This window comes from Heloderma suspectum, chromosome 4 (assembly GCF_057233095.1).
Source record: "Heloderma suspectum isolate Gila_16-S chromosome 4, 16-S_ref, whole genome shotgun sequence".
NCBI lineage: Eukaryota > Metazoa > Chordata > Lepidosauria > Squamata > Helodermatidae > Heloderma > Heloderma suspectum.
The window spans coordinates 311,474,181-311,501,635 of NC_139461.1; the positions used below are offsets into that span (position 1 = coordinate 311,474,181).

The 27,455-nt window shown below is 52.7% G+C and overlaps 2 protein-coding genes across 2 annotated transcripts in view; one reads left to right on the forward strand and one right to left on the reverse strand.

Moving 5' to 3' along the window:
* Positions 1–24,195, forward strand: COX4I2 (cytochrome c oxidase subunit 4I2). Its single transcript, XM_084854536.1, has 5 exons — positions 1–98; positions 7,754–7,850; positions 14,814–14,975; positions 16,753–16,884; positions 22,114–24,195. The coding sequence occupies exons 2-5, from the start codon at positions 7,754–7,756 to the stop codon at positions 22,248–22,250; spliced, it is 528 nt and encodes a 175-aa protein (XP_084710662.1). The 5' UTR covers positions 1–98; the 3' UTR covers positions 22,251–24,195.
* BCL2L1 (BCL2 like 1) overlaps positions 23,837–27,455 on the reverse strand; it is a 49,235-nt gene continuing 45,616 nt past the window's right edge. The window contains exon 3 of the mRNA XM_084854535.1: positions 23,837–26,986. Within this exon, the coding sequence (XP_084710661.1) occupies positions 26,849–26,986 (138 nt within the window). The 3' untranslated portion in view covers positions 23,837–26,848. The remainder of the gene's footprint in view (positions 26,987–27,455) is intronic.

Here is a 27,455-nt window from a genome sequence, read left to right on the forward strand (position 1 = left end):
GGCTCTGGCGGCGGGCCAGGCTCCAGCCAGTTGCGCTCGGAGGCCGCCGCCTGTTGCCTCCATTTCCCACGTCGGCCGCAGCTCCTCTCTTGCCCACGGTAAGTCCCGCTGGCCGCGCGGCCCTGCCAGGGACCCCTGCCTGGCTGGGCGCCGCCAGGCTGGGCAGCTGCTCTCCCCGCGCCCAGGCGGACGGCGGGCCGGCGGCGCACCCGCTGGAGCGGAGCCGGGAGGCGATTTGCCCCCGGAGGGCCTCTCGGGCCCCGCGTCCGCCTGCCGGAGCCCCGGCCGGGCTCCTCCCTGCGCAGCTCCCGGGGCGGGGAGCGCGTCCGCGCTCCTCCAGGCCGGGGCAGCCCAGCGCTTCTCCGCCACGCGCCCCGTCCTGCAGGGGCCGCGACAGCGCCTCGGCGCCCCAGGCCTCATCGGGACCCCGCCCCGCAGCGCAGGAGTTGGGCCGCGTCTCCCGCCCACGCCGAGGCCGGCCCCGATCCCCGGGCGGCAGAGGCGGCCCTGGGGGCTTCCGAGCGCTGGCCCCTGCGCCCGCGGCTAGAGGTCAGAGAGGACGGGTCGCCCCTCCGGCCGCGTCCGGGCAGCAGCCGGCTGGCCGAGAGCTCCGTGGCTGCCGGCCAGCCCCGGGGGCGGCCGGCCCAGCGCGCCTCTTGCGGGCAGAGCGAAGGTGGAAGCCGCGGGTCGGCGGGGACGGAGCGGGCGAGGGAGGCCCTCCGGACCCCGGGGCTCCGGCGCGGCTCGAGCGGCCAGCCGGGGAATCGCTGTCTCTGCCTGCCGGCCCCCCGCGCGCGGGCACAAGGGCGGCCGGGGGCCTCAGCTGCCCTACGCCGCGGCACCTCGGGTCTTTCGGACAGTCTGGCCCCGCCCCGTTTAGCCTTTGCCCCGCCCACGCCTGGGACGTGGCCCCCGAAAGCTTCTCCGGCCCTGAACGTGGCCCGCGGGCTGCGAGAGGCTCCGCTCCCCTGCTCGGGAGCGTCTGCTTGGCGTCTCCATGGCCCCTCCGACGCTGGGGGAAGCCGCTTCCTTCTCGGGCTGGGTGGAGAGGGGGCGCAGTGAGGCCGACCGGAGCGCAGAAGCGTGGCCGAGCCAGGTGTCCTCCCGGCCGGGGCCTGGTGCGCCCCCGCCCTCTGCCTGCTCAGCCTAGCACGTTTCCCACACCAGGGAGCCGAAATGCTCGGTGCTTCGGCAGCCAGCCTGGGCAACTTCTGGCCCTCCGGACGTTTTGGCCTGCAGCTCCCACGATCCTCGTCATTGGCTGAGGCTGACGGGAGTTGTAGGGTGAAAGATCTGGTGGGCCACAACGTGTCCGCCCCATTCTACAGCATCTGTTGTATGAGGCCCCCAGGGCCTGCAGACGCCTTTTCCCGAGTCACATACGAGCAAAATATTGAACGCAGGAACCACTTATCCTTTGGTGTTATCCTGTCTTTCTTGTATTTTAAATCTTTGCACTGCTGCTAGGCGTTATTTTTGTTTTATGCTGCAGTTTTAAACATTTAAACTCTCATATTTTATCATGTTGTATTTTATGGTTTTAATTGTTGGGAACCACCCAGAGAGCTTTGGGTATTGCAGTGAAGGGTGATGGCTAATCGGATGGGGGGGGGGGGGACGGACAGGTCAGCAGAGGCCAAGCCAAGGGGTCACAGGAGGTGGAACAGTCTTTGAATCCCCAACGGCCAGCAACCGATACCACAGAAAGGAAAAACTGAGGCACATAAACTTTAAGATTGTATATGGAAAGGACGGGGTGGAGAAATCACAGCCACACAAAAGCATTCATTTGGACCCACCTTCTCTTGTTCCAGAAACAACTCCCATTCCACAGAGAATCACGAGTGAACCGTGGGGGGTGTCACATAACCACACAAAACCGTGATGCTGCAACTGTTAATGATGAGCCACACAGCCACGGCCAGCTCAAAGCCATGATGGGCCCCGGGGTAGCCGTTTGTAGTGAGCCTCCTACTCTGCCCCCAATACTGACCTCACGCACAACACACACAGACAGAGTCAACAATGCAAAAACATTTTCACTGCATATTTTTGTGGAAAACATCTTCCATGCATTCCCAGAAGCAAAAGACTTCTATCTCTTCCATGGTAGAAAACTCAGACACAAGCTTCTCCATTTACAACATACAGCACACAGACACAGAATGTCTGGGATGCTAAAAGCAACAACAAGGCTTTCTTCGGCTACGTGCATAGTAAAAGACAGAGGAAAGAAATGGTTGTTCAGTTATTAAATAAGGATGGCAAAATGGTAACAGATGACAAAGAAAAGGCAGAAGTGCTCAATTTCTACTTCGGCTCAGTCTTCTCCCAAAAGAAGGTCTATGACCCCTTGGCAAAGGGGGGCATAGTTCAGTCTGACTATGAGCCAACAATGTGATGTGGCTGCAAAAAAGGCAAATGCTATTTTGGGCTGCATTAATAGAAGCATAGCTTCCAAATCCTGGGAAGTAATAGTTCCCCTCTACTCAGCACTGGTTAGGCCTCATCTGGAGTCCTGTGTCCAGTTCTGGGCACCACACTTTACGAAGGACGCAGACAAACTGGAGAGGGTTCAGAGGAGGGCAACAAAGATGATCAGGGGACTGGAAACAAAGCCCTATGAGGAGAGACTGAAAGAACTGGGCATGTTTAGCCTTGAGAAGAGAAGACTGAGGGGAGAGATGATAGCGCTCTTCAAGGACTTGAAAGGCTGTCACAGAGAGGAAGGCCAGGATCTCTTCTCGATCATCCCAGAGTGCAGGATACAGAATCATGGGCTCAAGTGACAGGAAGCCAGATTCCGGCTGAACATCAGGAGAAACCTTCTGACTGTCAGAGCAATACGACAATGGAACCCATTACCCAGGGAGGTGGTGGGCTCTCCCACACTGGAGGCATTGAAGACGAGGCTGGACAGCCACTTCTCAGGGCTGTTCTGACTTGGATTCCTGCATTGAGCAGGGAGTTGGACTGGATGGTCTTGTAGGCCCCTTCCAACCCTATTATTCTATGATTCTATGATTTCTCACGGAATGATCTAGGCCAGTCACTACCTCTCAGGCTAACCTATTTCACAGGATTGTTGTGAGTGTAAAAATGGGGAGAAACAGCTGGACATAAATGTAATAAAATGATGTAAGCCCTTTTATACTAGAAAAACATAATTTTCTTACACTATGCTTATAATAAGCCTCCCTAGCATGTAAAATGGCCATCTGTGTATTGCATTACGGTGTGCACATATTCACATGCATGTGCACTAGAGAGGACAAGCATCCGGAAAAGCGAACTCCACTTGGATGTTTATCTTATACAGACCCTGGGAAGGGAGCCTGAAGATGGACACCAACTCTTATAACTCATATTCAGCATTGAAAATGCATGAAACCTCTTGCTTCTCATATGCCCCACCCATGTGCCTGCATCTTCTGCATGAACATCAACTCAAAACAACTTTATTAGTAGCAAAAACAGTGAAGAGACTTGTGGCACCTTAAAGAGTAACACATTTATTCTGGCATAAGCTTTCATGGACTAGAGCCCACTTCATCAGATGCGTGGGGCACTACGTGGATTTTTAGGTTTTTATATGGTTGTATGTGTGTGTGTGGGGGGCTTATAAACAGTGAGGTCAGAAGGAAATTTAATGAAGGAAATGAAGGTGTCAAGGTGGAAACTGAGACCATAGAGCCCCAGAGCAGTTCCGATTCTGAGGAGGAACAGCAATCTGTGGGAGAGGAGCTTGCTCATCTCTCACAAGCACAGCAGCTGGCAGAGATTCCTCCTGCCAGCATGCCTGGGAGAGAGAGTGACCCTGGCAGCGAGAGAGTGCTGGAGGGGGGCTTGCTGGACGCTCGGCGCAGACGCAGGGAGTGGCAACAGATGGCGGGCGCCGAGAGGAGGCGCTCTGCTCGTTTGGCGCTAAAACAAGTTGCGTCCCGAGGACCCAAGGGAAAGAGGGAGGATCTCTCCCTAGCCCATAAGTTCAGAGTCTTCCCGCGCTTCTCCTTCAAATGGGGACCAACTGCCTTACCGCAGGCTACCGCAGAGTAGCCAACTGCAGGCTACTCTGCTATCTTTCCCCAGTGCTGTTCCTTGCTTAGTCGCTAGTGATTAGTATCTGTAAGAGTCATTAAGTAATAAAGGAATAAAGCCTTGGAAAGAATCCTCGTCGTCTGTGTCCTGAGTTGGCTATTGGAGGGGACTGCAAGAGGCAGCTGGGGCGCTCCTGACAGAAGGCAAGTATCCTCTTTTCTATGGAATGCTTCGCAGTCCTATCCCCCCTGCCCCAGCCTGGCTGCATTTCCCTAAAAACAAATTAACCAAAACCACCCAAGCCTCTAGCCAATTAGATAACAACTTTGGACTATGCTTAAATGATGTCATCCACTACTGTCCCTCCCAACAAAACGGGTACGACTACTATGGAGCACTCGCAGTGCTGATGTAACCCACAGTCAGACCGTGCAGCAGGTTCTCAGAACATGCAAAATCTTTTGCATATTGTAACAACAACAACATTATAATAATCCACGCAAAAGCACTCCATGGTTTTTCATTCCAACAACAAACCACATCACACAGAGAAAGAAGCTGAATAAACCGTCTTTGAAATTATGAGTGCCAAATGTGTGCAGAGGGGTGGGGGTGGGGGTGGGGTGGTGGAAGAAGAATCAGGCAGCATAGCCCACACACAGGCACACAAACTGGCCGTAAAGCATTCATGCACACCACACACCCCACACTCAACAAGGCATCCACATGCAGAGTCTCACACAACAAGGCATTTATACAGAGAGAGACACTTGTCCCCTCTCTTTAGGGCTTCAATCCTATGCGTACTTACATGAGAGTAAGTCCCATTGAATTCAGTGAGACTTACTTCTTAGTAGGCCTATAGGATTGCTCTACATATCCCATTAACCCCTACCCCTATCATTGTAACTACTCTTGGTTTGGGCACAGAATTGAGACCTGAGCTCAACAGAAAGAGCTTTTCTACAAGCGGCATTAATTGTGCACTCATCATTTCTTACTCATAGTTGTTTATGGATTCCTTAGACCATGTTATGACCCTCCAATTTTGCATCTGTTTTTAAGAGCACTTTCCTGGTTTATTTTACAGTGGGAAAATGTATTATTTTTTAAAGCAAAAGAAACCATATTTTCCTACTTGTGTAATTGCATTATTCCACTATAGCATAGCGCCACCTAGAGGTTATGTAGCAGAAAAGCAAAAAAGGGAAAGTTCTTTGAGCTTTTCTACACGAGGCTGTTAATCTGCAGTATCTGCTTTTGGTTTCATCACATAATTGAGATCCAACCGCTACACAAAGAGTTTTTCTAACGTCTAGGTGGCGCTGTGCTGTGGTAGAATAATGCAATTACACATAGGTGGGCCTTTAAGGGTGGGAGGGGCAGAGTCCACCCAGGAGTCATATTAAAAAAAAAAAAAAAAAGCAAAGAAAAGGAAGGCTGTTTCTTCGGGCCTCTGGGCACCAACAAACCAGCTCCCTTTGCTGCAGCTGGCTGCTTCCTTTTGTCGTCTTGGCAGCACCTCCTGAAAGGCTTTACGAGGTTGCCCGGCTGCTGTGGGTGAGCCTGCTGCCTCGAGGCACATTTAAAAATAATTTAAAAATGAAATTTGTGTAGAGTTTGGATCTCAGTTCTGTGACAAAACCAAATGTAGATACAAAGAGCTTTTTCTGCTTTTCCACTACATAACCGCTAGGTGGTGCTGTGCTATGGTGGAATAACAAAATTACACAAATAGGAAAAGATGTTTACTTTCACTTTCAGTGATAATACTCTATTTTCCCTGCTCTCAAATAAACCAGGACATGCTCTTAAAAAACAGAAGCAAAACTAGAGGGTCACGTTGTCATCTAAAAAACCCGTAAACAACCGTGAGTAAGGAATGATGAGCGCACAATAAATGCCCCTTGTAGAAAAGCTCTAAATATGGAGGCTCTACCTGGCTGCCATGACTGCCATGGAGATCAACTCCTTGCTCAAAAGCCTGTGGAGGGTGAACCAGGCATTCCCAAATCACCCACTAAGCCTTTCCACAAGTGAATCCAGACCACACAGTTGCTAGCCCTTTTCAGACCTTCCCTCCACGCATTGACTGAACATTCAAAGGGGCAATGGGATCGGGCCGGGTGGTCCTGTGCTCAGCCTCTGCACTTTCAAGAGAACATCTGGAAAGGGCTCCTACACACCAACAGCTGTTTTGATGCTGGCTCTTGCCTCATGGTCCCAGACCACATGGAGGAGCCTACACTCATGCAGCTGTATGTGTGTGTAGGAAGAACCCCTTTCAGACAACCCCACTCTCTTCCCCATGAGCTCAGAGGGAGGATCTGAACGGGTGTACACAGGCCGCGAGGGGGTGCACAACCAAGGGTGATAACCAAGCAGCAAAGCAAAAGAAAAGGAAAAAGCAGCTTCACCCGTCAATTGTTTTATTAAACGCACACACACACACACACACAGAATGGATTTTAATACAGAAATTCACAAAACATACAGAACTTGACACAGGGAGTCAGTGAAGGTTTGCTAAGGGAAAACAATCATTTCAATGGATTGGTGAGACTCAGTTATGCTGGTGCTGATAAGTCTATTGTGCTGAAGCTTGTCCAAACATCTCTCTCCAAAATTGACCGTGGGTACTTGGTTGGTCTTCTTGCATTGTCTTTGTCATTTATAAAGTTTGCGAAATAATACCAGGTCGTCCCAAAGCCATCTGTTTCTTGTCCTCTGGTGGCTTTGACCTGCTTAGTTAGCTTGTCTGCCAGTATGATGTTCCATACATTAGTGTGGACCATATACTTATTGTTAAATTCAAAGGAGGCTTCCAATTTTTTACAATAACTTGGCATGCAACAAGCAATAAGAACGTGTTTCCTTCCAAGGTCAAGTTTCATTACGATCTTGAAATATAGTTAACAAAGCCAGCCTAGGTTCCAAATATTCACTGTTCAGTACTGGCCTGGGTTGGGGGAACCTTTCAAGATACCCAGTATGACCACCGATGAGACTCTTGAGTGTGAGCAAATTCCATCCCTGCAGCTCCGCAAGGAATTCTCTTGGGGCTCCACCAACTCCAAGCCCATGGGCATTACTTCCCTGGAAACAGATCTGGCCTGTTCTGCACCACGCAAGAGCACAGGGCAATGCAAGCCGTCGGGGTCTTGACATGGAAGCGCGGCCCGTTTCCCCAAGCTAGGACCCCCGTTTCCCCCACAGGCCCTTGGGAGCGCTGAGGAGTGCTGTGCAGTCTGCGCTTTGAGACCACTGCTGCGGATGCCAGGGTGCCGTGGCATCCTTGGATCTGCCTGCTGTGGCAGGGTTTCCTTATTTATTTACAGCATTTTTGTTATCCCACTCTCCAGCCAGAAAGGGCTTCCAGAGCTGCTTACTCAGGTGGACCATAAGCCAATCCCAGCCCTGAGACTTACAGTCTAAAGACGGGTCACAAGAGGAAGTGGGATTGGGAGGGAGGAGAGAGAGAAAAGCAGCAGCAAAATTCAGGCACCAGTTCTTAGTTCCTAGAGGTGCTCTTTCTGGCCCCGAAGGGCTGAGCAAGCTCCCTGCAGCTGTTCCTTCTCTGGCCAACGTGTGGGGCTGTGTTGGCCTCCCCCTTGCCATGATTATCCCGGGAGGTCGGGGGTGCAGCCTCACAGTGGCCCTTGCTGCTGCCCCCGCACCCGGTTGACCGAACTGTGCCTCTGCTTTGGCCCTGCAGATGTTGTCGCTGCCGTCCCTGCGTGTGGGCATCTGGGCCAGAAAAGGGATCCTGGGTGTTGCTGGCATCCGAGCAGCCCATGGCCACGGTGGACACGGTAAGAGCGGAGCCCCCGTCATTCCTTCCTTCCTTCCTTGTCCTCATGGTCAAAATGGTCACCTTCTAAAGGAGGGGGAACACTCCTGCCAGCCCTTGGCTTCCCTGAGACCAAGCTCGTTCCATATGGGAGCATCCATGGGCAGCGTCACCCAAGCCAGAATTAAAATACATTCACAAATTGGAGTGGGCGGTACACAGATTTCAGAGATTTCATAGAATCATAGGGCTGGAAGAGGCCTACAAGACCACTGAGTCCAACCCCCTGCTCAGTTCAGGAAGCCTGATTTCCATGGTTTTTGCACTACAATCATCTCGTGCCCAGGGTGGGTTTTGCTTTGCCGTGATTACAAGGGGAAGGGCTGCAGCTCAGGGGCAGAGCCCCCTCTTTGCCGGCGGAAGGCCCCAGATTCAGTCCTCAGCATCCCCAGGTGGGGCTTGGAAAGAATCCTGCATAAACCCTGGAGAGATGCTTCCCATCAGCAGAGTAAGTACTGAGCCAGACGGGCCAATGCTCTGACTTGAAGTAAGGCAGATTATCTACTATTTCCATCTCCTCCAGCCTTCCCCAATTGGGGGCCCCTCCCGATGTGTTGGACCACAACTCCCGGCATCCCCAGGGATGCTGGGAGTTGTAGTCCAACATATTGGAAGGGTCCCCTGATTGGGGAAGGCTGATCTGCTCCTCCTCTTCTCAGCCTGTATGCCTCCATGCACGTGACAGTCCCTTTTATGCTGGAGGAGCTGCATACCTTACAGAATGTCAAGAAAGGATCCCTGACACGGGCACCTGCCCCAGGCACAGCCTGGACAGAGAAAACAAATGGCCAAAAGTCATACAAATGAAGTACTTATACATTGTGTAGTACTTTCTGTTTGGAACAATTAGGTGTGTTTTTCAAGGTGCCCAATGAAAAGCCTGATCTCACTTTGCTTAGAGGCACAGAGAGGGCAGCAGGTCAGGCACAATGGCCCCACTGTAACTTCTGATGGGTCCTCGGTCAGAAGCCTAACACAGAGAAGTGCATTTCAGCTCTGAATAATACTGGAAATGAGCGGCTGCAGCCGGCTGTGCTGCGGTTTAGGCAGCAGCAACCAGCCATGGGTTTTGTGCAGCAGCTTCTGCGCAGGAGAGAGGACCAACAGAAGACAAGTGGCTCCCCCCACCCCCCATTGCTGGACCCCAGTGGTTACTTGAAGGAAAGGCCTTGTTTACATTCAGATTAGAAGTGAACCATGAACCAGAAATTAAAAGAAGGCTGCAGTCTTGAATGTCAGCTCCATCAAATTCAATAGGACTTAATGTCAGAGGAAATGGGATTCGGATGGGAGTGTTCGTGTAAAATATGTTGTTACAGGCGGGGCCTGCCACACAATCGTGCAATGCAGTGTGCTCCTGTTCAAGGTTTCAGCCAGCCAGCCATTCACTGTCCACCTCCCAGTTTTCATTCCCACTCCAGTCAATCAGCCAGAGACCACTGTAGAGGCTCCAGGCACATTGGGCTGTTTTGGGGTGTCTCTCCCCACACCCCGCACTTAGAGTTCTTCTCCTAAAGATGGTGTGTACTTCTGCAAGGTGGTGTGTACTTCCCCAAGCCTGCTGAAACCCTGCTCTTGTGCGTGGACGATTCAATAAGGACCCGCATTCATAGAGTGGCCATGTGTCCTACTTTACAAAGGACAGTCCTCCATCTGAAGGGCTGCCAGAGGGCAGTCCTCTGTTTCAAGGCATCCTCAACTTGCGGGTTGTCCAGGCCAAGTCCAGTTTAAATTTAAAGAACCGTAAGGAGGAAGAGCTGGACCTTGAAGTTGCCCATCAACAGTTAGTAGCTGGACAGCAGACACATATCACCCGGTCACAGTCTCCCCCATTATGGTGAGAGTATCGTATTTCTCTTTGAATCATAGTCATTATTTCTAGATTTGTATCTATAGGTATGCATTGAAATATGCACATGTGATGAAAATCTGTGCCCTCTTTTGTCCTCTTTTTGGGTGATGTGTAAGTGGCCACCTTTACTCCTAGTATCTGTGACTTCTCTTTCAGAAATCTAACATGTGAGGCAAAATTTCCTCCCCCCTCATCCTGAAATACACTTCTCTCCTTTTGTGCCCCCCTCCCCAATATTTTTTCTTGGTGTTGCTATTGCAGCACTACCCATAACGATCCACATTCATTCTTAGTTCATCCCAGGATTAATCCAGGAGTAACACCTATTGTATCCTTTTAACATCTCTATTTGCTGCCTATAATCTGACTTTTTAAAAAGTACATTGCCCAGACAGGGGCACTGGACCCTGCCTGGAATGGGGATTCTGCCTTAAGCATACAAATGTTTTCCAGAAGAAAACAACTGAGAAGGGTAAGTGATTTTGTAGGAAAATGATCCATTCGTTTTGTTAATATGAGATAGGAATATTAATGTACTACATTCTCCAAACTGAAATTCCTAATATGGTAAAAGAGAATCAGATATAAAGACGCTTAGGCGTCAGTGACCTGTTTGTAACTAGATCCTGGTGTCACTATAAGCCCCTTAACATCCTCCTCGTTTTGCCCTCTGGATGGTGAGATCACTCACAATTTGCCTGGCAAAAAGGTGGCAATGACAGCCGAAAAGGTGTGAGCATCATTCATTGTGGAGCCGGGCCCGCAAACTCTGGCGTGCGGTGTGCTCTGTTACAGCCGTTCACAAGCACTGCAAGGTTGTGACAAGCGGGAGTGTGAAGCTGCGCCAGGACCCCTTCCGTATCCAGAGGCACGAGATCAGTGCGATGGTCCAACTCGCCAGAAGATGCCGTGTTGTTGCTTTCATAGCTGGGACAGACTGACGGGGCTGCTACCCTGCTGGAAGGGTTTTCTTAAGCAAAGTTGCAGCGCCTCCCGTTAGGCGCCAGCTTGGCCGCGGCTCCTCGTATGGCCACAAGAGGCCGCCAGCGCCCGGCCAGTTCCTTGGGCCCCGCCGGGTGAGGCAGAGGCCCAGACACAATGCCCTTGGCAGCCTGCCGGGCCCCTTATGAGCGGCATCCGAAAAAGAGGGGAGAAAGGAGTGACTGAATCAGCTTCACGCAAGGGAGGGGCTGTAGCTCCGCGGTAGAGCCCCTGCTTTGCGCGCAGGAGGCCCCAGGTTCAGTCCCCGCATCCCCAGGCTGAGGTTCAACCCTGGCATCTCCCGGTTGAGCTAGGAAGAAATCCTGCCGGACATCCCAGAGAGCCGCTGCCACTCAGTGCCAGCAGTGCTGGGCTAGATGGGCCAGGGGTCTGACTCAGTATGCAGCAGCTTTCTACGTTCCGAAAACTGGAGGCACCCGAAATCCAGCAGCCGCGCGCTACGGAGCTAATGACTGCAACAGAAAAAGAACAGTTGTGTTGTATTGACACAATATAATTAGGGAAACAAACTACTCCAGCAATAGCAGACTTTGAGCAAGTATGGAAGATAACAGATAAAACACTGAAAGTGCAAATCCCTCTCCCTACCCAATATGCACAGCACATAACCATCCCCAAGGACTGATCGTGACACCCCTGTGTCCATAACAAGGACCATGACTGAGAATGGTGATGGCATATTGCCAGAGTCTGTACTCTGCCTCCTCTGTGTCATATTCGCTTATTCTGCACTAGTCTGTCCTCCACTGACTTAAAAGCCAAGACGGTGGGTGTTCTTTAAGTTAAAAATACACTAGAACAACACAGTCACCCTACAATAGTTGATCGTTGTCAACAGCTCAGAATATTCCTCGGTGGCGGCAGCAGTGCGTTGTAGGGTGGCCAGGTGCCCTACTTTACAGGGGACAGCCCTCTCTTTGAAGGCGTCCTTTTCTGAAGGGCTCCCTTGCCCAAGTCTGGTTTAAAGATAAAGAGCCATCAGAAGGACGAGCCCAGGGCCTGGAGTTTGCCCATCAACAGTAAACACCTGGACAGCAGACTGAACAGGTACACAGGTCATCTGGTCACAGTTTTCTACACTATGGTGAGAGGTATTGTATTTATATTTAAATTATAGTTATTATTTCTATATTTGCATCTGCACATATACATCAGCATATGCAAATTTCATGGAAATTGGTGTCCTCTTTTGACTGCTTTTTTGGTGATGCATTTTCTCTTTTTTGGCAATGTGTAAGTGGTGCCCTAAGTGGATGAAATGTGTTCTGCATCTATTCCACACAGAGATCCATCCGCTAGAGAGCTGGGGATGGAGCTGTTGGACCCGGAAGAATGACAACTGTAACATCTCACATGAGCAAAAGGCATCTCTGATGCACAAAGACAGGGACAAAGTAGAGACATTGATTGGGTTCGGATGGCCCATGACAAGCCATACCCCCACCAGCACAAGGTTGGATATGCAACCCCCACTTGGGGGTTGCCATGTCATGCAAACCCAGCGAGTGTGGGTTATGTGACAGTTAAAAAACCCTCGCGCAACATCCTATGTGCGTTTGAGTAAAAACAACAAAGAGCCTTGAGGCGCCTTAAAAACAAACAGATTTATTGTGGCATAAGCTTCTGTGGACTACAGTCCACTTCATTAGCATTATCCTAAGTTGGCAGGTACATATATATTGCCCAGAGGGGGGTGGGGAATGTAAATAGTGAGGTCAGAAGGAAATGCAATGCAAAACGTACAGATTGCAACGGAGTTAAAGTGAAAATGTATGTAAAATAAGTACAGTGATCATTCACAAAACAGTGTTGATGATAACTGAAACATTCTGGCATTGGTAAGCTAATAATTATCACTTTTAATGGGATAGAAATCCATTACCTTGCTTCAGGCCACAGGTGATAGAAATGAACTTTTTGATCAGTTGTCATTCCGCAGTTTCTTGCTGCCCCCACGTTAGCAGAGGCAGGGACTGGAAAACAGGGGCTAGCCTTGGTGAATGATAGGGGCAGTGAAAACACGTACATAGCTAGGTATATCATGGTCTATAGCCTTTGAAGTATGGGTGGACTACATATCTCAGCCCTTTAGATCATAGAATAGCAGGGTTGGAAGGGGCCTACAAGACCACTGAGTCCAACCCCCTGCTCAGTGCAGGAAGCCTGATTCCCAGGCAGTCTCCCATCCAAGCACTACCCAGGGCTGACCCTGCTTAGCTTTGAGATTGGACAAGATCAACGGAGGTTTCCTCCCCCAGTATACTTTCTGCCTAGCAGGAAGACTGGTTGGGCTGAATGCTGTTTTTAGGCAAAGATGGGGAAAGAAAGCACCACCAGGATTAGGGCTACAAGAGACTCTGATTTTTTGAAAAATTATTCTGATTTTTTGAAAAATTAAATTTGAGTCCAGAGGGAGGGTGGAGAGAGGGTGGATGTGTGTGCCATTTTTATGTATTTATTATTAACATTTCTACGCTGCCTTCTGGAAAGCCATCAAGGTGGTGTACAACAATTTTAAACAATAAAACCTTTAAACAATAAAAACAAGAACATTTAAAACCATAAAATGACATATTTTAAAAGGATAAATTGAATCGATGTGTCTTCACACCTTTTCTAATGGCCAAGAGAGAAAACAGCCCAATCGTACCTTGTGAGAGATCGCATTCCATAGTTTGGGGGTAACACAGGAAAAAGCCCTTTCACACGTGCCTGACAAAGAGGCCTCTGCAGGTCATGTTCCTTCCCTGCCCAAAGGAATGTAAAGTTAAAAACAGCAGTTGCTGATACCTGATTTGTGTTTTTATGATTCTATTTTATGATGCTGCTTTTACAGCTGTTTGTTCTGTTTTATTGTTACGATTGCTTCAGTTTTGCTGTGATTTATTTCTATTCTTTTTATTTTTATGCTTCCTTGGGCTTCATTTTACCACAGAAATGCAGGATATAAATATCCAAAGAGCTAAGTGTTAGTAAAGAAGAACTGTTTTGCCAGATCAAGGGTTCTTAATCCAGTATCTAATTTCCACATGTGCGGATACTTCTGGGAAACTCCTCAGCAGGGTGTGAAGGCAACTGCATATTCTCATCTCTGGTGTTTTGAGATACACTGTCTCTGCACTTGGAGGTTCCATTTGGTTGTCATGCCCAGTAGCTGCCAACTGGCCCATCAACCTTGAATTTGCCCAGCTCCCCTTGAAAGCCATCAGCATTAGTGGCCATTGCCACATCTCATGACCTTGCGTTCCACAAACAAACTGAAAGTTGTGTGAAGAAGGGCTTCCTATTTATTTTATTTATTTATTTATTTATTTATTTATTTATTTCTATACCACCCAATAGCCGAAGCTCTCTGGGCGGTTCCTACTGCCCATCCTGAACTGACACTAATCAGCTTCACAAAGTGGCACTAAGTTCTAGCATTATGAGAAGTCCAAGCTATGTGACAGTGGAACAGACGCCCTCGTTAGAGACTTTTAAGCAGAGGCAGGATGGCTGCCTATTGGGGGACTGTGGGTTTCCTGCATTGGCAGGGGGCAGGCCTAGATGACCTTTTAGGTTCCTTCTACTCTAGGATTTCTCACTATCTACACTACTCAGAATTTTTAAAAAATAAAACATGGATCACTGCTTCTCGGTGGTGTAGTGGTAAATTCTGAAGTGCAGACGTCCCCATGACAGGCAGCTCAGTCACTCTGTATCAGCAAACCAGTTCTAACCGCTTTCATCTCCCTCTAGAAGCCCGTCTTTCGTAAAGCCAACGGGTCTTAACGGCCCCATACAAGGCCAAGCCACCCCAAAGTGCGTTGCATTACAACATATTGCTGCTGAGGAGGTTCATTTCCCCCCCGCTACTGTGAGGATTACAGCTAAGCTCAGAGGGGACAGGAAGTTCTGAGCGGGGTGGCAGATGAGCTCTGCGTCCTTGCTAGCAAAAAAGCGCTGGGGCAGTGTCCCTCCGAGCCCCGGCGCCACTACTCCACCGCTGTTCATGCCAGAGGAGTGAGCTGGGGGGCGGGCTCTGCGGCCAGGCCATGCTGAGGCTGCCCTCTGCTCTCTCTCGCGCCCTAGTCACGACCCAAGAGGATCTCTCGGTGCCCGGCTACTACGACAAGCGCAGCTATCCACTTCCTGACGTGCCCTACCAAAAGGAGCTGGATTCCACCCAGAAGGCCCTCAAGGAGAAAGAGAAAGGATCGTGGCAGCAGCTGAGCAACGAGGAGAAGGTGGCCTGTATGTAGCAGCAGCGTGACCCCTTTGCGCCTCGTGATGGGACTGGAACCCCCACGGGGCTGGGAGGAACCTGGGGGTATCCAGCCGGGCTGGGCCAACTACGTAACCGACCGGGAAGTAGTGACTTCGGGGGCAATATGTCTCAGAGCACCCAGGAAGCAACCCATGCCAGACAGGCAAGATGGAGGGCCCCATTCATTTCAGTGGGTCTACTCTATGTAGGACTAACATTGGATGCTACCCTAATAGCCACTCAGTCTTCAGGCGCCTTCCAGAGCCAGTCTTCTCCAACCTGGCACTCTCTGGATGTGTCGGACTACAACTCCCATCATCCCCAGCCAGCGTGGCTATGGGGTTGATGGGAGTTGTTGTCCAACATGTCTCGAGGGCGCCAGGTTAAGGAAGGCTGCCCTAGACCATTGCCGGCAAGGGAGGCCTTGACGCAAACCCCAAATCTCAGCCCTGCGCCAGCGGCAAGGAGAGTGTTGGCCTTCCCAAACAGGCATTTCCGGGCGTGCTGTGGAAAGGGAGTTGTGTCAGACCCAGGGGGAGCTTAACGCGGTGTTTCCACACTGGGTGCTTAGTGTGGGAAGGCCATGCTTGGTTCGCCCACCTCGCCAGCCTAGGTGTTCCGTGGGTTTCTCTTCCCGCCGTTGTTCATGCGCGCGAGCACGCTTCCAGTGCTCCCAGCAAGAAGCCGTTCTGCAGCAATTCTGCTTTTTGCTCCTTAATGGGGTTTTTTGTGTGGCAAGAAAAAAGATGGAGGAAGGGGTGGGAAAACACAAGGGAAGACACCACCATCTCTCCCCCCCGCCCAATTCCATGAATGAGGCCGGGCAACTGCACAATAAAAGCCTTGTCTGAAAGCTCCCAGGCAATCCGTTTTCCAGAAGAACAGATGCAGCGCACAACCGCCACAGGGATAGATGCCTTTTGCACTACCGTTCTTCTTAAAAAGGTGGGGGCTTTATGTGGGCAGTGCCATGCTGGGAAAGCAAACCCAGCGCAGCGCAGCACACACCCACTATAACCCTCGTGGTGGGTTTTATGGCCCCATTAAAAAAAAAAATCAACATTTCAGTTTGTGCTAAAATACTTTTCTCGCTATAGTTGTTTAAAAGGGAAGTCAGTGGTAGATGACTCTAATGCTACAATATTTAACATTGACATTATTCTTTTTCAGACCCCTTTCTGGGCACCACCATGAATCATGATGATGGTGGCCTGGAAGGTTTTTTTTTTCTATCACTTACAAATATAAACACAAATGCCATAAGATTATTGCATTACACTGTTATAGTGCTATACCTTTCTGTCTGGTTTTAACATAAGCTGGGAAATATTTTTAGTGCTAATGAAAAGATCAGTAAAACCTAAATGGGGTCATAAAATCACAGCCACCACATGGGTTATGGGGAATGCCTGCCAAGCGTCAGATGGCCCACTGACAACAGCTGTGTCACGTCCACCAGTGTGGGTGAACGTAACGGGCTGTTGACATGGAAAAAACACAGTTCTCCCAATAATGTGGAAAGTTGATGGCACTCCTGTCTGTAGTTTACAATGGAAGCAAAAGGACTGGGTAGTGCCAGGAGCCTCCGGTCTGGAAGCAGCCACGCCGAAGTCTGCCCCTCTGAACTGTGGCTGCATGTTGCACCAGCACAGAAGGCCTGGCGTGGTTGGCCCATCATGTGTGAATCTGCCCAAGGTTGGGGAGGGGAGAGCCTTAAGAGGCGAGATGCTGGGTGCGAATCCTGATGCTGCCCTTGCCTTGCAGTGTACCGGCTGAAGTTCCACCAGAGCTATGCGGAGATCAACAAGCCAAGCAACGAATGGAAGACCGTGATGGGAAGCATCTTCTTTTTCTTTGGCTTCACGGGATTAATCATCTGGTGGCAACGGGTCTTTGGTATGGAAATGGGAGAAGGGGTGCGCAGCTGCAGTGGGGATGAGAGTCCCAGCCCGGTTTTTAGGCTTGTCCCCTTTACCTGGGGGGCTGGGTGTCGTATGCCTCCCACAGCCACATGGTGAGCAGAAATGCAACGGGTGCATTGCAAGTAGTCTTCAAGTGCTTGAAAGGCTGTCACAAAGAGGAAGGCCAGGATCTCTTCTCGATCATCCCAGAGTGCAGCACACGGAATCATGGGCTCAAGTGACAGGAAGCCAGATTCTGGCTGAACATCAGGAGAAACGTCCTGACAGTTAGAGCAATACGACAGTGGAACCAACTACCTGGGGAGGGGGTGGGCTCTCCCACCCTGGAGGCATTCAAGATGAGGCTGGACAGCCATCTGTCAGGGATGCTCTGACGTGGATTCCTGCATTGAACAGGGGGTTGGACTCGATGGCCTTGCAGGCCCCTTCCAGCCCTACTGTTCTATGATTCAATGGGTGCTCCTTCCCCCAATTGCCCCATGCTGTGCCACAGGTCCTGCTTCACCTGTTGAATTGCTTTCTCTCACACAGCTCTCAGAGGTGCAGGAGTTCAGGCCTGGGGGTCAAATCTGACCTGCCTGGGTTCCCAGATAGCCCCCCCCCTTTCCCCCAACCACCCCTCGTTCGTTGGCTTCCCGGCTTTTGTACAGCTTTCTCCTGGTTCTAAAAGGCTGAGATGCCTTGCCGGAGGCTTCGTGAGCCTTCCTGGCAGTAAGAGCTTTTAAGCCAACGTATGCTGGCATCTTTGGAGCTCCTCTGCGATAGAATTTGGCCCTCGGAAGGACAGAGCCCTTGTATTAAAGACACAGCAGGAGCCCCATTGGTGGGTGGGGAGGGTGTGTGGCACTCCTGGCTTGCATTCACAGCGCCATGGTGTTGTTTCTCAGCTGGCCTTCTGCTAGCCCACTGACCCATCTAGCTGGCAGCATCTGGCTCTGCTAAAGAGGCTGTTCCTGGCCCTCCCTCCTGCGGCCCTTTTCATGGGAGATGCTGGGGATCTAAATGGGGACCTCCTGCATGCAAAGCAAGGGCTCTACCACTGTGCTAAGAATACTGTGCTAAGAATCCGCCTCTAAGCAGATGAATGTCTGGAGCTGCCTTAGACTGAATGAGACCATGGACACCACCGAGCCCAACCTTCCCCAGCCAACCTGGTGTCTTCCAGGTGTGTTGCACTACAACTCCCGTGATCCCCCAGCCAGCACGGCAATTGGCTGTGTTGGTTGGGGTGATAGCAGCAGTCGCCCGATGCATCTGGAGGGTGCCAGGTTGGAGCAGGTGGTCTGAGCCCGATTGTGTCTGTTCTGCCTCATGAGGGCTCCTGAGATCCGCACACGATGGCTGGAGCTGCAGAAGCTCTTTCCTCCTTTGTGTCTGAAACCAGCCTGGAGTTATAGGCTCCAGAGCCATTAATGGGGCGGAACACCAGTGGAAATCAATGCGGCTCGGTTGCGCGTTTCTTACGAGATCGTTCACAGACGAGCACACTGGGCTGTGTCAGCGTGCTGCTTCTCGCCCTGCGGGGGCTGCCTCCTGCTTCATGGTGCTGCTGAAGGGCTTTGCACCAAGAGAGAACATCCTGCCATAAGAGGTCTTGATTCTGCAAACTTCTACCGTGTCTTCTCCCGGCCCCTGGCCCAGCCTTAGGCCCCATCTGTGCGTGCAGCAGAATGAAGTGGGATGGGAAAACTTTAGGTTGCTGCTGCTGCTTGAAGATACCATATCTCAATGCTCCCAGATGTTAAAACAATAATAACAACTCTTGCACACACTCTGCAAGTAGAAAGCTAGCACATCAGGGAGAAAAGTTCTTGCCTCACCCTCTTCCTGCTGTACTGTTTTTCTACACAGGCAGGTTCCCCCCTCCCATTTCCACCCCAAAATAGGATTCCAAGCTTACAACTTGAAGCGATACTCCATCCTATGACTTCAGGACTCTACTTCTGTGGTCATCCGCATTTCTAAATGTGAATGTCCCATGAATGTAGCTGGGATATGGGAAGTTGATCTCCCCACAGGGCTGAGCATTTAGTAGAGCACTTTGCCACCATGTCAAAATGGCTAGGAAATGTCAACCTTCCCGAACTGGGTGCCTTCCAGATGTGTTAGAATTATGGGAGTTGCTGGTCAACACATCTGGATTGCACCCGGTTGGGGGAGGCTGGTTTAAGCTTTGCATCCACCACTCAAAAATGGTCTGTCTAAACATCAGTCCCAAAGCACGGGGTTTTGCAGGGTCAGGGCGCTGATGTACCGGAAGGCGTTTCCCAGCAGAGGGCGCACGCGCTCCTCCTGACCCCCAGCCACCCAGCCCCAGTTCAGGCCTCCCTGCCCACAGCTGATGTTCCTGGACCTTTGGGGAGTAAACAACCCGCAGCCAGTCATGTCAGCTTGCACTCCTGAACGCGGGGAGGGGGGAACAAAGGGGCCGCTGTTTTGCTCACACTGGTCCGATGCCCATGGAGCTGTTTTCTCGGATTTGCAATAACAGCCCATCTGCCAAGCAAGGGGCGTGGAAGGAGGGTGAGCTGCGAAAGGAGGAGAAAGGCCGAGCTCCATTCCCTGGCTTTGCAGAAAGACGCGCTCCAGGCTCTTCTCTTCGCTGTACTTGAGTGGTGCTTAGAATATCCAGAGGGCCTATTGGGGCCAATTTGCGTCCACACCCTCGCTGCAAACGAGCAGCACAAACAAGCATTGGGAGACCCTACGGACCCTTTCTCAGTTTGCCTGGTACATGCAGGCTGCAGAATTCTCTTGATGCAGAATGGGGTGTGCCTGGGTGCAGGATGGCAATCTTGCTAAGTACACCAAAGAAGCGAAGGGTGGCCCGGTCGCCTGTCACGGATGCTTGTGTCCCTGCATGCTGCAGTGGTTCTTCCGCGTGTCGGGAACTTGGGCTGCCAGGTCTGACCAAAGCACCCTTAGGACGCAATCCTATGGCCACTAGACAGCGGCTGGATGGCCATAGGATTTCTCATTTGGGGGGAACAAGCACGGAGCCAGCACTCCAAGGTCGGTTCCCAGAAAACCACTTCCCCACTCCCTCCCCCACTGCCTCGTAGGTGGAACGGTTTGTTCCTGGCTCCATGCTCATGAGAGCAGCGTGGAGTGGGGGAAAGGAGGTGGTCCTGGGGCAGGAGGTGACGGCAGAAGCGCCATTACGACGCTTCCCATGTGCCGTCCGGCCTCCCCCCACCCCCCACTCCGAGGCGCCCTGACTGGACTGCCAAAATTGGTGATGTAGCTGCAAATGCAGGGTGGCTGGAGCGCGGCGGCGAAGACCCCCTCCGTGCGCCACCTGCCCTGCATTGGATAGTCGGTGGCCTCCAGGTTTGGAGGCGGCCGACTGTTCCCATAGGATTGCGCCCTTAGTAAATCGTATGAGGTTTGGCTGATTAATCAGTGGACTGTATGTGCATATGAGGGGGAAGGTTCTGAAGCAGGAAGCAGCCGTACTTTACACTGAGATGATGTCTACATGGGTGGCAGCAGGCATCATCTTAGAACGGCTTTCCGCAGCCTGGTGCCCTGCTGCTGGATATCTTTTTAAACAAGAGACAGGGTGGATTGAACCTGGCACCTTCTCCATGCTGTGTGTGTGCTCCACTGGACTCCTGTAGGCTACCCACAACCGGTGTGGCACATCCACAAGACCCCTCCCTCGTTCTCTGCACTAAGTCGCCCAGGATAACGCCCATCGCCTGATTAAGAAGTCACAGCCCCGGATGCAGATCAGAATTCCAACACGTCCACAGCAGCCAAGCTGGTGCCCTGCAGAAGTGTTGGATTACAACTCCCAGCATGCTGGCTGGGGGTGCTGGGACTTGTAGTCCGATACATCTGGAGGGTGCCATATTGGAGAAACCTGGTCCAGAGGGTGGAAATGCAAAGGGACCACAGGCAAACGCTCCGTTTGACAACCCAGGGAGTTAGTACTACCTGGGGAAAGGGTTGATTTCTACCAATCCTTTCATTGCAGTCTCAATATGAGGAGTGCATGTGTGACGGTGGCAGCGGCGAGATGCTGACTTTACCATTTGTTAACTTAGTCCTTTCCTTCTTCAAGGACCTCAGATTAAGGTTTTGGCTTCCCAACCGTCCCCTGAGATACGGCAGTCAGAGATCGTGACTTGCCCAAGGCTGCACCGTGAGCTTCATGGTCGAGGCGGGAGCTGCACGTGGCTTCCCGCCTCCAATCCCAGCACCATGTGCAATAGCCATTCGGAGGAGGCACATGCACGGTTACTCTAGTACAGCCGAGGCACGTTTCCCCCCCACCAATAAAAGTGAGGCACATTTCACTACCCCCTTCCCCCCAAGTTGACCTTTAGAGTATGAAAGAGCAAGAACTACCTGCCATCTGAGGAGATCCCTGCAGGAGTTTGGAACCACTGTGGTTGTGCGACTTCTGAGCATGAGGCATGGCAGGGAATCCAGAGCCATGGCAACTCATTCAGAGACCCAGCGGGAAAGCTCGTGGGAGGACATGTGATTCTGCTGCCTTTCTGCTTTGGGAGCAGTTGACAGGTTCAGGTAGACCAGATGTAGGACAGCTTTTCTCGAACTTGGCACCCTCCAGATATGTTGGACTACAACTCCCAGCATCCCCTGCAGGGAGTTGTAGTCCAACCAGTGGAGGCCGGTGGCTCCGATGTCAGTGGGTAGTGAATCCACTCCGGGTTTCAGTCAGTACCAGTCAGAACTCTAAAGGAGCTACTCAAGGTGCTTTGATAGCTCCTTGAGAGTTCTGACTGAAACCTGGAGCGGATTCACTGCCTGCTGATGTTGGACCTACCAGCCTCCACCAAGCTCACACATCTGGAGGGTGTCAGGTTGGGGAAAGCTGCAGGAGGACCACCTGGCCCCGTCCAGGACCGGAAGGAATCCAGGGCAGAACAGCAAACAGAACAGGCAGCCTCCTCCACAGACAGGCGCTCTGGGCTCCCGGAAGCCTTTCCTGTTGGGTTTTTCATGGCCCTTGTACATCCCTGGCCCATAGCTAATGCTGCTGTCTTCCAGCATTAGCTAACATACAGGGTAGCATGCACACAGCCGCCCTTGCTATGCCTTAACAAGAGCCACAGCGCAAAAGGGCATCTAAGAACTAGCCGCAGGCTGCAGTTTGTGTCCCCCCACCCCCAGGAAGCCTGGGAAGCCTTCCCCACGCCCCACCTCACGTGGCCTCTCTCTGTTGTGCCCACAGTGTACCCTCCAAAGCCACACACGCTGGACGAGGAGTGGAAGGCCCAGCAAACGAAGCGGATGCTAGACCTGCACATGAACCCCGTGCAGGGCTTCTCTGCCAAGTGGGACTACGACAAGAACGAGTGGAAGAAGTAGGAGCGAGCGGGAGAAGTCAGGGAGAGGCAGCCCAGGCCCCATGCAGACTCTGCTCCCGTGACGGAACTGGGAGCAGCAGCTGGGATCCAGCCCCCGCCCCTCGTCTGGGTCCTCTCTCCTTGACCTGAGCCCTTGCAGGGCATCCCGTGGCCTTTGCCTGCATCTCACCGTCCTGGTGCCGTAGAAAGAGGTCAGGCGTGTCCAGCAGGCAGGCGGCTGCATCCCATAGCAGAGGGTGGCTTTAGCCACAAGCCCTTTGCGTGGCCTTTCGTTAGCACCACTTAAAAGTGTCCCAATCTTTCTGCACACAATAAAATGCAATATACAGCATTCAGGCGGTGTGTTGTGTCTCTCAAGTAGCTGGAGAGGCGGAGCCACCTAGGATTCTGCCACGTTCCTCACCAGGCAGCTCCTCCTGTGAGCATGCACTTACTGCCTTCTGCCGATTCAGACCGTGGGTCCATCCAGCCCAGTTCTGTGTACCCCACCTGATGCTGGCTCTTCAAGAGTCTCAGCTCTGCTACTGGAGATCCTTCTAGGACAGAGGTGGGTAACTTCAGGCCTGGGGTCCCAAAATGGCCCTCTGGACTTCCCCGATAGCCCCTTCCCCTGGTGACCTTCCAACATTTGCTCCCCCCCACCACCCTCTGAAAGGCCGAAATGCCTAAGGCTTAGTTACAGGCAGCAGGAGCATTAAGCTACAGCATGCTGGTCTGTTTTGTATTTTTGGCCCTGCCCCTTTCACCTTGGGCCCCACCCTCTGCTAGAATGCCACTCAAGAGCTGCTCTGAAATGGAATTTGGCCCTCGGGCAGGAAGCGCTCCCCCACCCGTGCTAGGAGCTCAGCCCCCAGAGGTGCGTGGAAAGTGGGTGCACTCTCACCGAGCGAGGGGCTCCCCTCAGTAGGTGAGCTGTGGCTGTGCATGTGGGGGTGACGTGAAGCCACCCGTCAGCTTCTGGGGCAGCACTCCTGGCCCTGTAGGCGGAAGGCTCCGTTTGGCAACCCGTGCAGGATCCCGCAGCTCGCTCCCTCTCCCTTGGCGTGCGCTGGCAGCGGGCCAACAACCGGTCAGGCCAGCAGCCCCCAAAGCAGCGGCGCTTCTCCAGCTGGCGAGTCGGGTATCCGGACCAGCTTGCTCAAGCAGGCCTAGATGGAAACACCCTGCTCAGCAGCCCGAGGCAGCCACTCCTCTGAACACAGAGGCAGCGGCGTTCCAGCCAGAACTCTAGTGGAGCTCTCCAAGGTGCTTCTCACCTTGGAGAGCTCCTTTGGAGTTCTGACTGAAACCCGGAGCGGATTCACCATCCTACCGGCAGGGGAGCCACCAGCCTCCACTGTACAGAGGTTGCCCACAGTCGTCACTCCACATCCTCGTTGTGTTCCTGGCACGCTTCTCTCCAGCCATTTGTGACCAGGGCTGCGGCTGTTCCAACTCCCTTGAGCGCTTCCGGCCTTCTTTTAAAGCCCTTCTGCATGCATAACTGGGCCTGAACGTGTGTAATTAATGCCTGCTGAACAGGGACTGGCGATAGAAGCGCTCGCTCTTAAGAAAGGAGGCAGATCCAACCATCAAGCAAGACCACGCAACTCAAACACCACAGTTTTATTAGAAGAACTCAACTTCCACCTTCAGATCAAACTTCTTTTTCTAATATGGGGGGTTGGTGTGGGGCCTGAACACAAATGGATAGGTGGGCGAGTTGAAGGTTTGACATCCACACTTCGAAGAGGGCGAGATGGGCTTCCAAGGCGTGGGGCCACTGGCCCTCCCTGTCTGGTCCCCAGCGTGTTCCATTCTCATTTGCTGGGGCTGGTTCATGAAAATGAGGTTAACTGGGATGCGGGGGGGGGGAGAAGAGCACAGCCAACACACATAAATACAGACATACAGTTAACAAAAATAGTATTATCGTATTCACAACTGAATAAAAACTACTCTCCGATATATACAGCTGAGCCTGTACAGGGCAGGAGGGGAGGGGGCAGGCAAGCTGCAGGGGGTCTCCTGACCTGTGAATAGGGCAGGGAGGCATTTCGTGGTTATGTCACAAGCCAACTTCACGTTAGTGACCGGGGGAGGGCAGGGTTAAGCAGTGTTGCTTGCTAGGGAGGGGCCCAGGTGCATGGGCAGGGGGTTGGGTAGAGAACCAGAGGCAGGAGCAGGGGCAAGCGGGGCAGATAATGCTGCTGTGGCTGGGAGAGAGGGGGGAAGTGGTGCAGAATGCCTCCTCCCCATGCCTGGCTCATTCCGACCATGTCTGGCCTACCCCTCCACAAGGTTCCCCATTCCCTTGGCTGCTGCAGAGACCAAGGGAGACGCAAACGGGTCTGTCCTCACCTCAAAGAAGCATCTCTTCCTCCCCCCGCAGCCAACGGAGAGCTGTTCTCAGCCCAACAGCAGCGGGTCTCTGCAGAAATGGCCTCCAAGCAGAGCTGCCTTCGAATGCCCCCCTCCAACCGCCCGGACCACGTGGGCCAGGCTACCATGGCAACTGCTAGACGAGGCTGGCAATTATCGCAAAGCACTGAGGTGGCACCATCCGGCAAGGCCCGGCCTTGGGTCTGGGGCTGCCCTACATCTGACAATCCCTCTTCGCCCCCGCCCCCTCCAAGGAGGCCCATGACTGCATCACTCTGCTAGAAATGGTACGTTGCCCCCTCAGCCCAGTATTCCAGCCATTTCTCCACTAATCTCACAACTTGCAGGAAGGACAGAAACTGCAGCACCACATGCAGTTGAATGTGTGTGTTGGGGGGGGGGGGGAGCCATTTCTGCCACCCACCTGCCCCTGCAGAGTGCTGAGAAAGCACAGGCACACGCACCCCTCTCTCGCACACCCCTCTTCCCCCCCAATACTCCGTGCTGCCTGGCCCAGCACACGCTGTTGATTTTTGCTCTTACTGGAAGTTCCTTGGGCAGCCGCCATGGAGAGTCCCCAGAGGGCCAGAGTTGCAATTAGCAGCTGATCGTAAACACCTTCCAGAGGCCGATCCGGATAACAGACTCTCCTCTCCCTCTCAGCAGCCCTGCCGCTCACTCCCCATCTTGCGCCTGCTCCTTTTTGCACAGCACAGGCCTGACCGCATCTGAGAGGATGCCCACCCTTCGGCACAGAATCCAGGATGGTTCCTACTGCCGCACAGGCCCTTGTGGCCTCTATTTCGAGAAGGGCGGGGGGAAAGGGGGATGTGCTCTGGCCCAGAGCCTGGTCGTCCAACCCCAATGCCTCCCTGGCCACCTTGGGGCTGGCTGTTCCCTGTCTCTGCCCCACGTAGTGGGTGCTGCATGCCAGTCTCAGCGGCCCCAATTCTTTATCACAGTGTCCAAATGCCCACAAATCCAGGTACAGGGGGCACCTGCAACAGCTTGTTTTGGAAACAAAGATAGCTGGAACTGTGTGGTATTCTCATGCGCCAGGGTATAAGGAGAGGTGCATAAGGAAACATGGCAGTTGAGACTGGGACAGCCAGGCGTCTTGGAAGGAGCAGAGAAAAGGGGCAAGATGACATGGGGAGGAGGAAGGGGCAAGGTGGAGGCTTGGTGGGATGCCGAGACTCAGGGAGCCTTTGGTGGAGGGAACAGAAGCCCAAAGGGAGAATTCTGGACAGCAGCCTTCACGGCCAAGAGCTACTTCCCAAGAGAAGAGGGCACCCCGCACCCTACCCTCCGCTCAACCTGTGTGAGGCGTTGCACGTTCTAAGCAAACATGGGGCTAGAGCCAGGACTGTGAGGCACTGGGAATTAGCACAGGGCTCGGTGGGGAGACCCATGGAAATAACCTCAAAAGCAGCAGAGAGACCCAGGCCAGCATTTGGAGCCCTCCGGGGACAGGACTATCCAATGGGCAAGTAAGCTCTCGGGACTGGGGGGAGATGCAGACTCCACGCCTGATGGCCCCTCTTTCACACCACTGAGGAGTGCCTGCTGTGTCCTTCAGCCTGCCCTGCCAAGCTCTGTCCCATGGAAAGGAGGGCTCTCTTGGAAGGCGACTCATTCCCCTGCATCACTGCATGCAAGGCAAGCAGCTGCAAAGTCCTCACTGGTCGCGGCAGGTGGGCCTTTGGCGTACTTCTGTGCCCGGGAGGTCTTCATGCAGGGATCACAACATAGGTCTCTGTTCGCCTGCGGCGCTGAGCCCAGAAGACACCATGCAGGGCTGGGGCGGGGTGTGTGCATTTCTGCACTTGCATAAACCCTGGGCAGCACCCCCCACCACCGAGGGCTTGAAAAGAAGAGCCAAACCAAACTCCAGGATTGTGAGTCATCGTGCAGGGCGTGCCTGCTCTTGGGGAGGGGCGGGGATCGGAGGCACAGCACCCAAAGGTGGGGGGCATCAGGGGGCGGTCCCTAAGCATGGAGACGACCCCAGGTGGGAGGTGTCTGTGGGGTAGGAGGCACCAGAAAGAGGTCTGTGAGTTGTTTTGGGGGGTGGGTGGGGGGGTGGAAGAGAGCTGGGGTCAGAGGGGGGGGCTGTAATGCAGAGGCCCACTGCCCACCCCCTGGAATGATCACAAGGCTGAAGAGCAGAACGCAGCGTGCCTCTCTCGGCCGCGGCGGCAGAGGGCTGGCCGAGACAGGCAAGGAGTCAGTCTCTGGCTATTTGCGGCTCAGCAGAGAGCCAAGGAGAACCACTCCGGCCACAGTAGCCCCCGTCAAGAGCCACCTGTTGAAGCGTTCCTGGCCTTTCCTGCTCTTGGCAGCGGCATCATTCCCGTAGAGATCCACAAACCGCTCCTGAAACGAAAGAAAAACAGGGAAAGGAAGGTGAGGTGTGAAGCACAGGATGGAGGAGGCAGGAAAAGGTCCCCTGACGCCATAGATCGTGGTGGCATGTGGATGAGCCCTGTCATAAACACGAATCTTCTTTTCTGGATGACTTTTACTTGGGTGCAGCTGATAACCTAAACATGGCCACCGGAACAGTAGGAAACTCACAGCAAACAAGTCCTTATGAGCAGCCCCAAATAGCAGACATAAGAACTTAAGAAGAGCTATGCTGGTTCAGACCAAAGGTCCATCTAGTCCAGCATTCTGTTCACACCGTGGCCAACCAGCTGCCCACAGGGAACCCGAAGCAGGACATGAGTGCAACAGCATTCTGCTGCCCATGTTCCCAGCAACTGCTGTACAAAGGCATACCGCTTCTGGTACTGGAGGTAGCACATAGCCATCAAGCCTAGTAGCCACTGATAGCCTTCTCCTC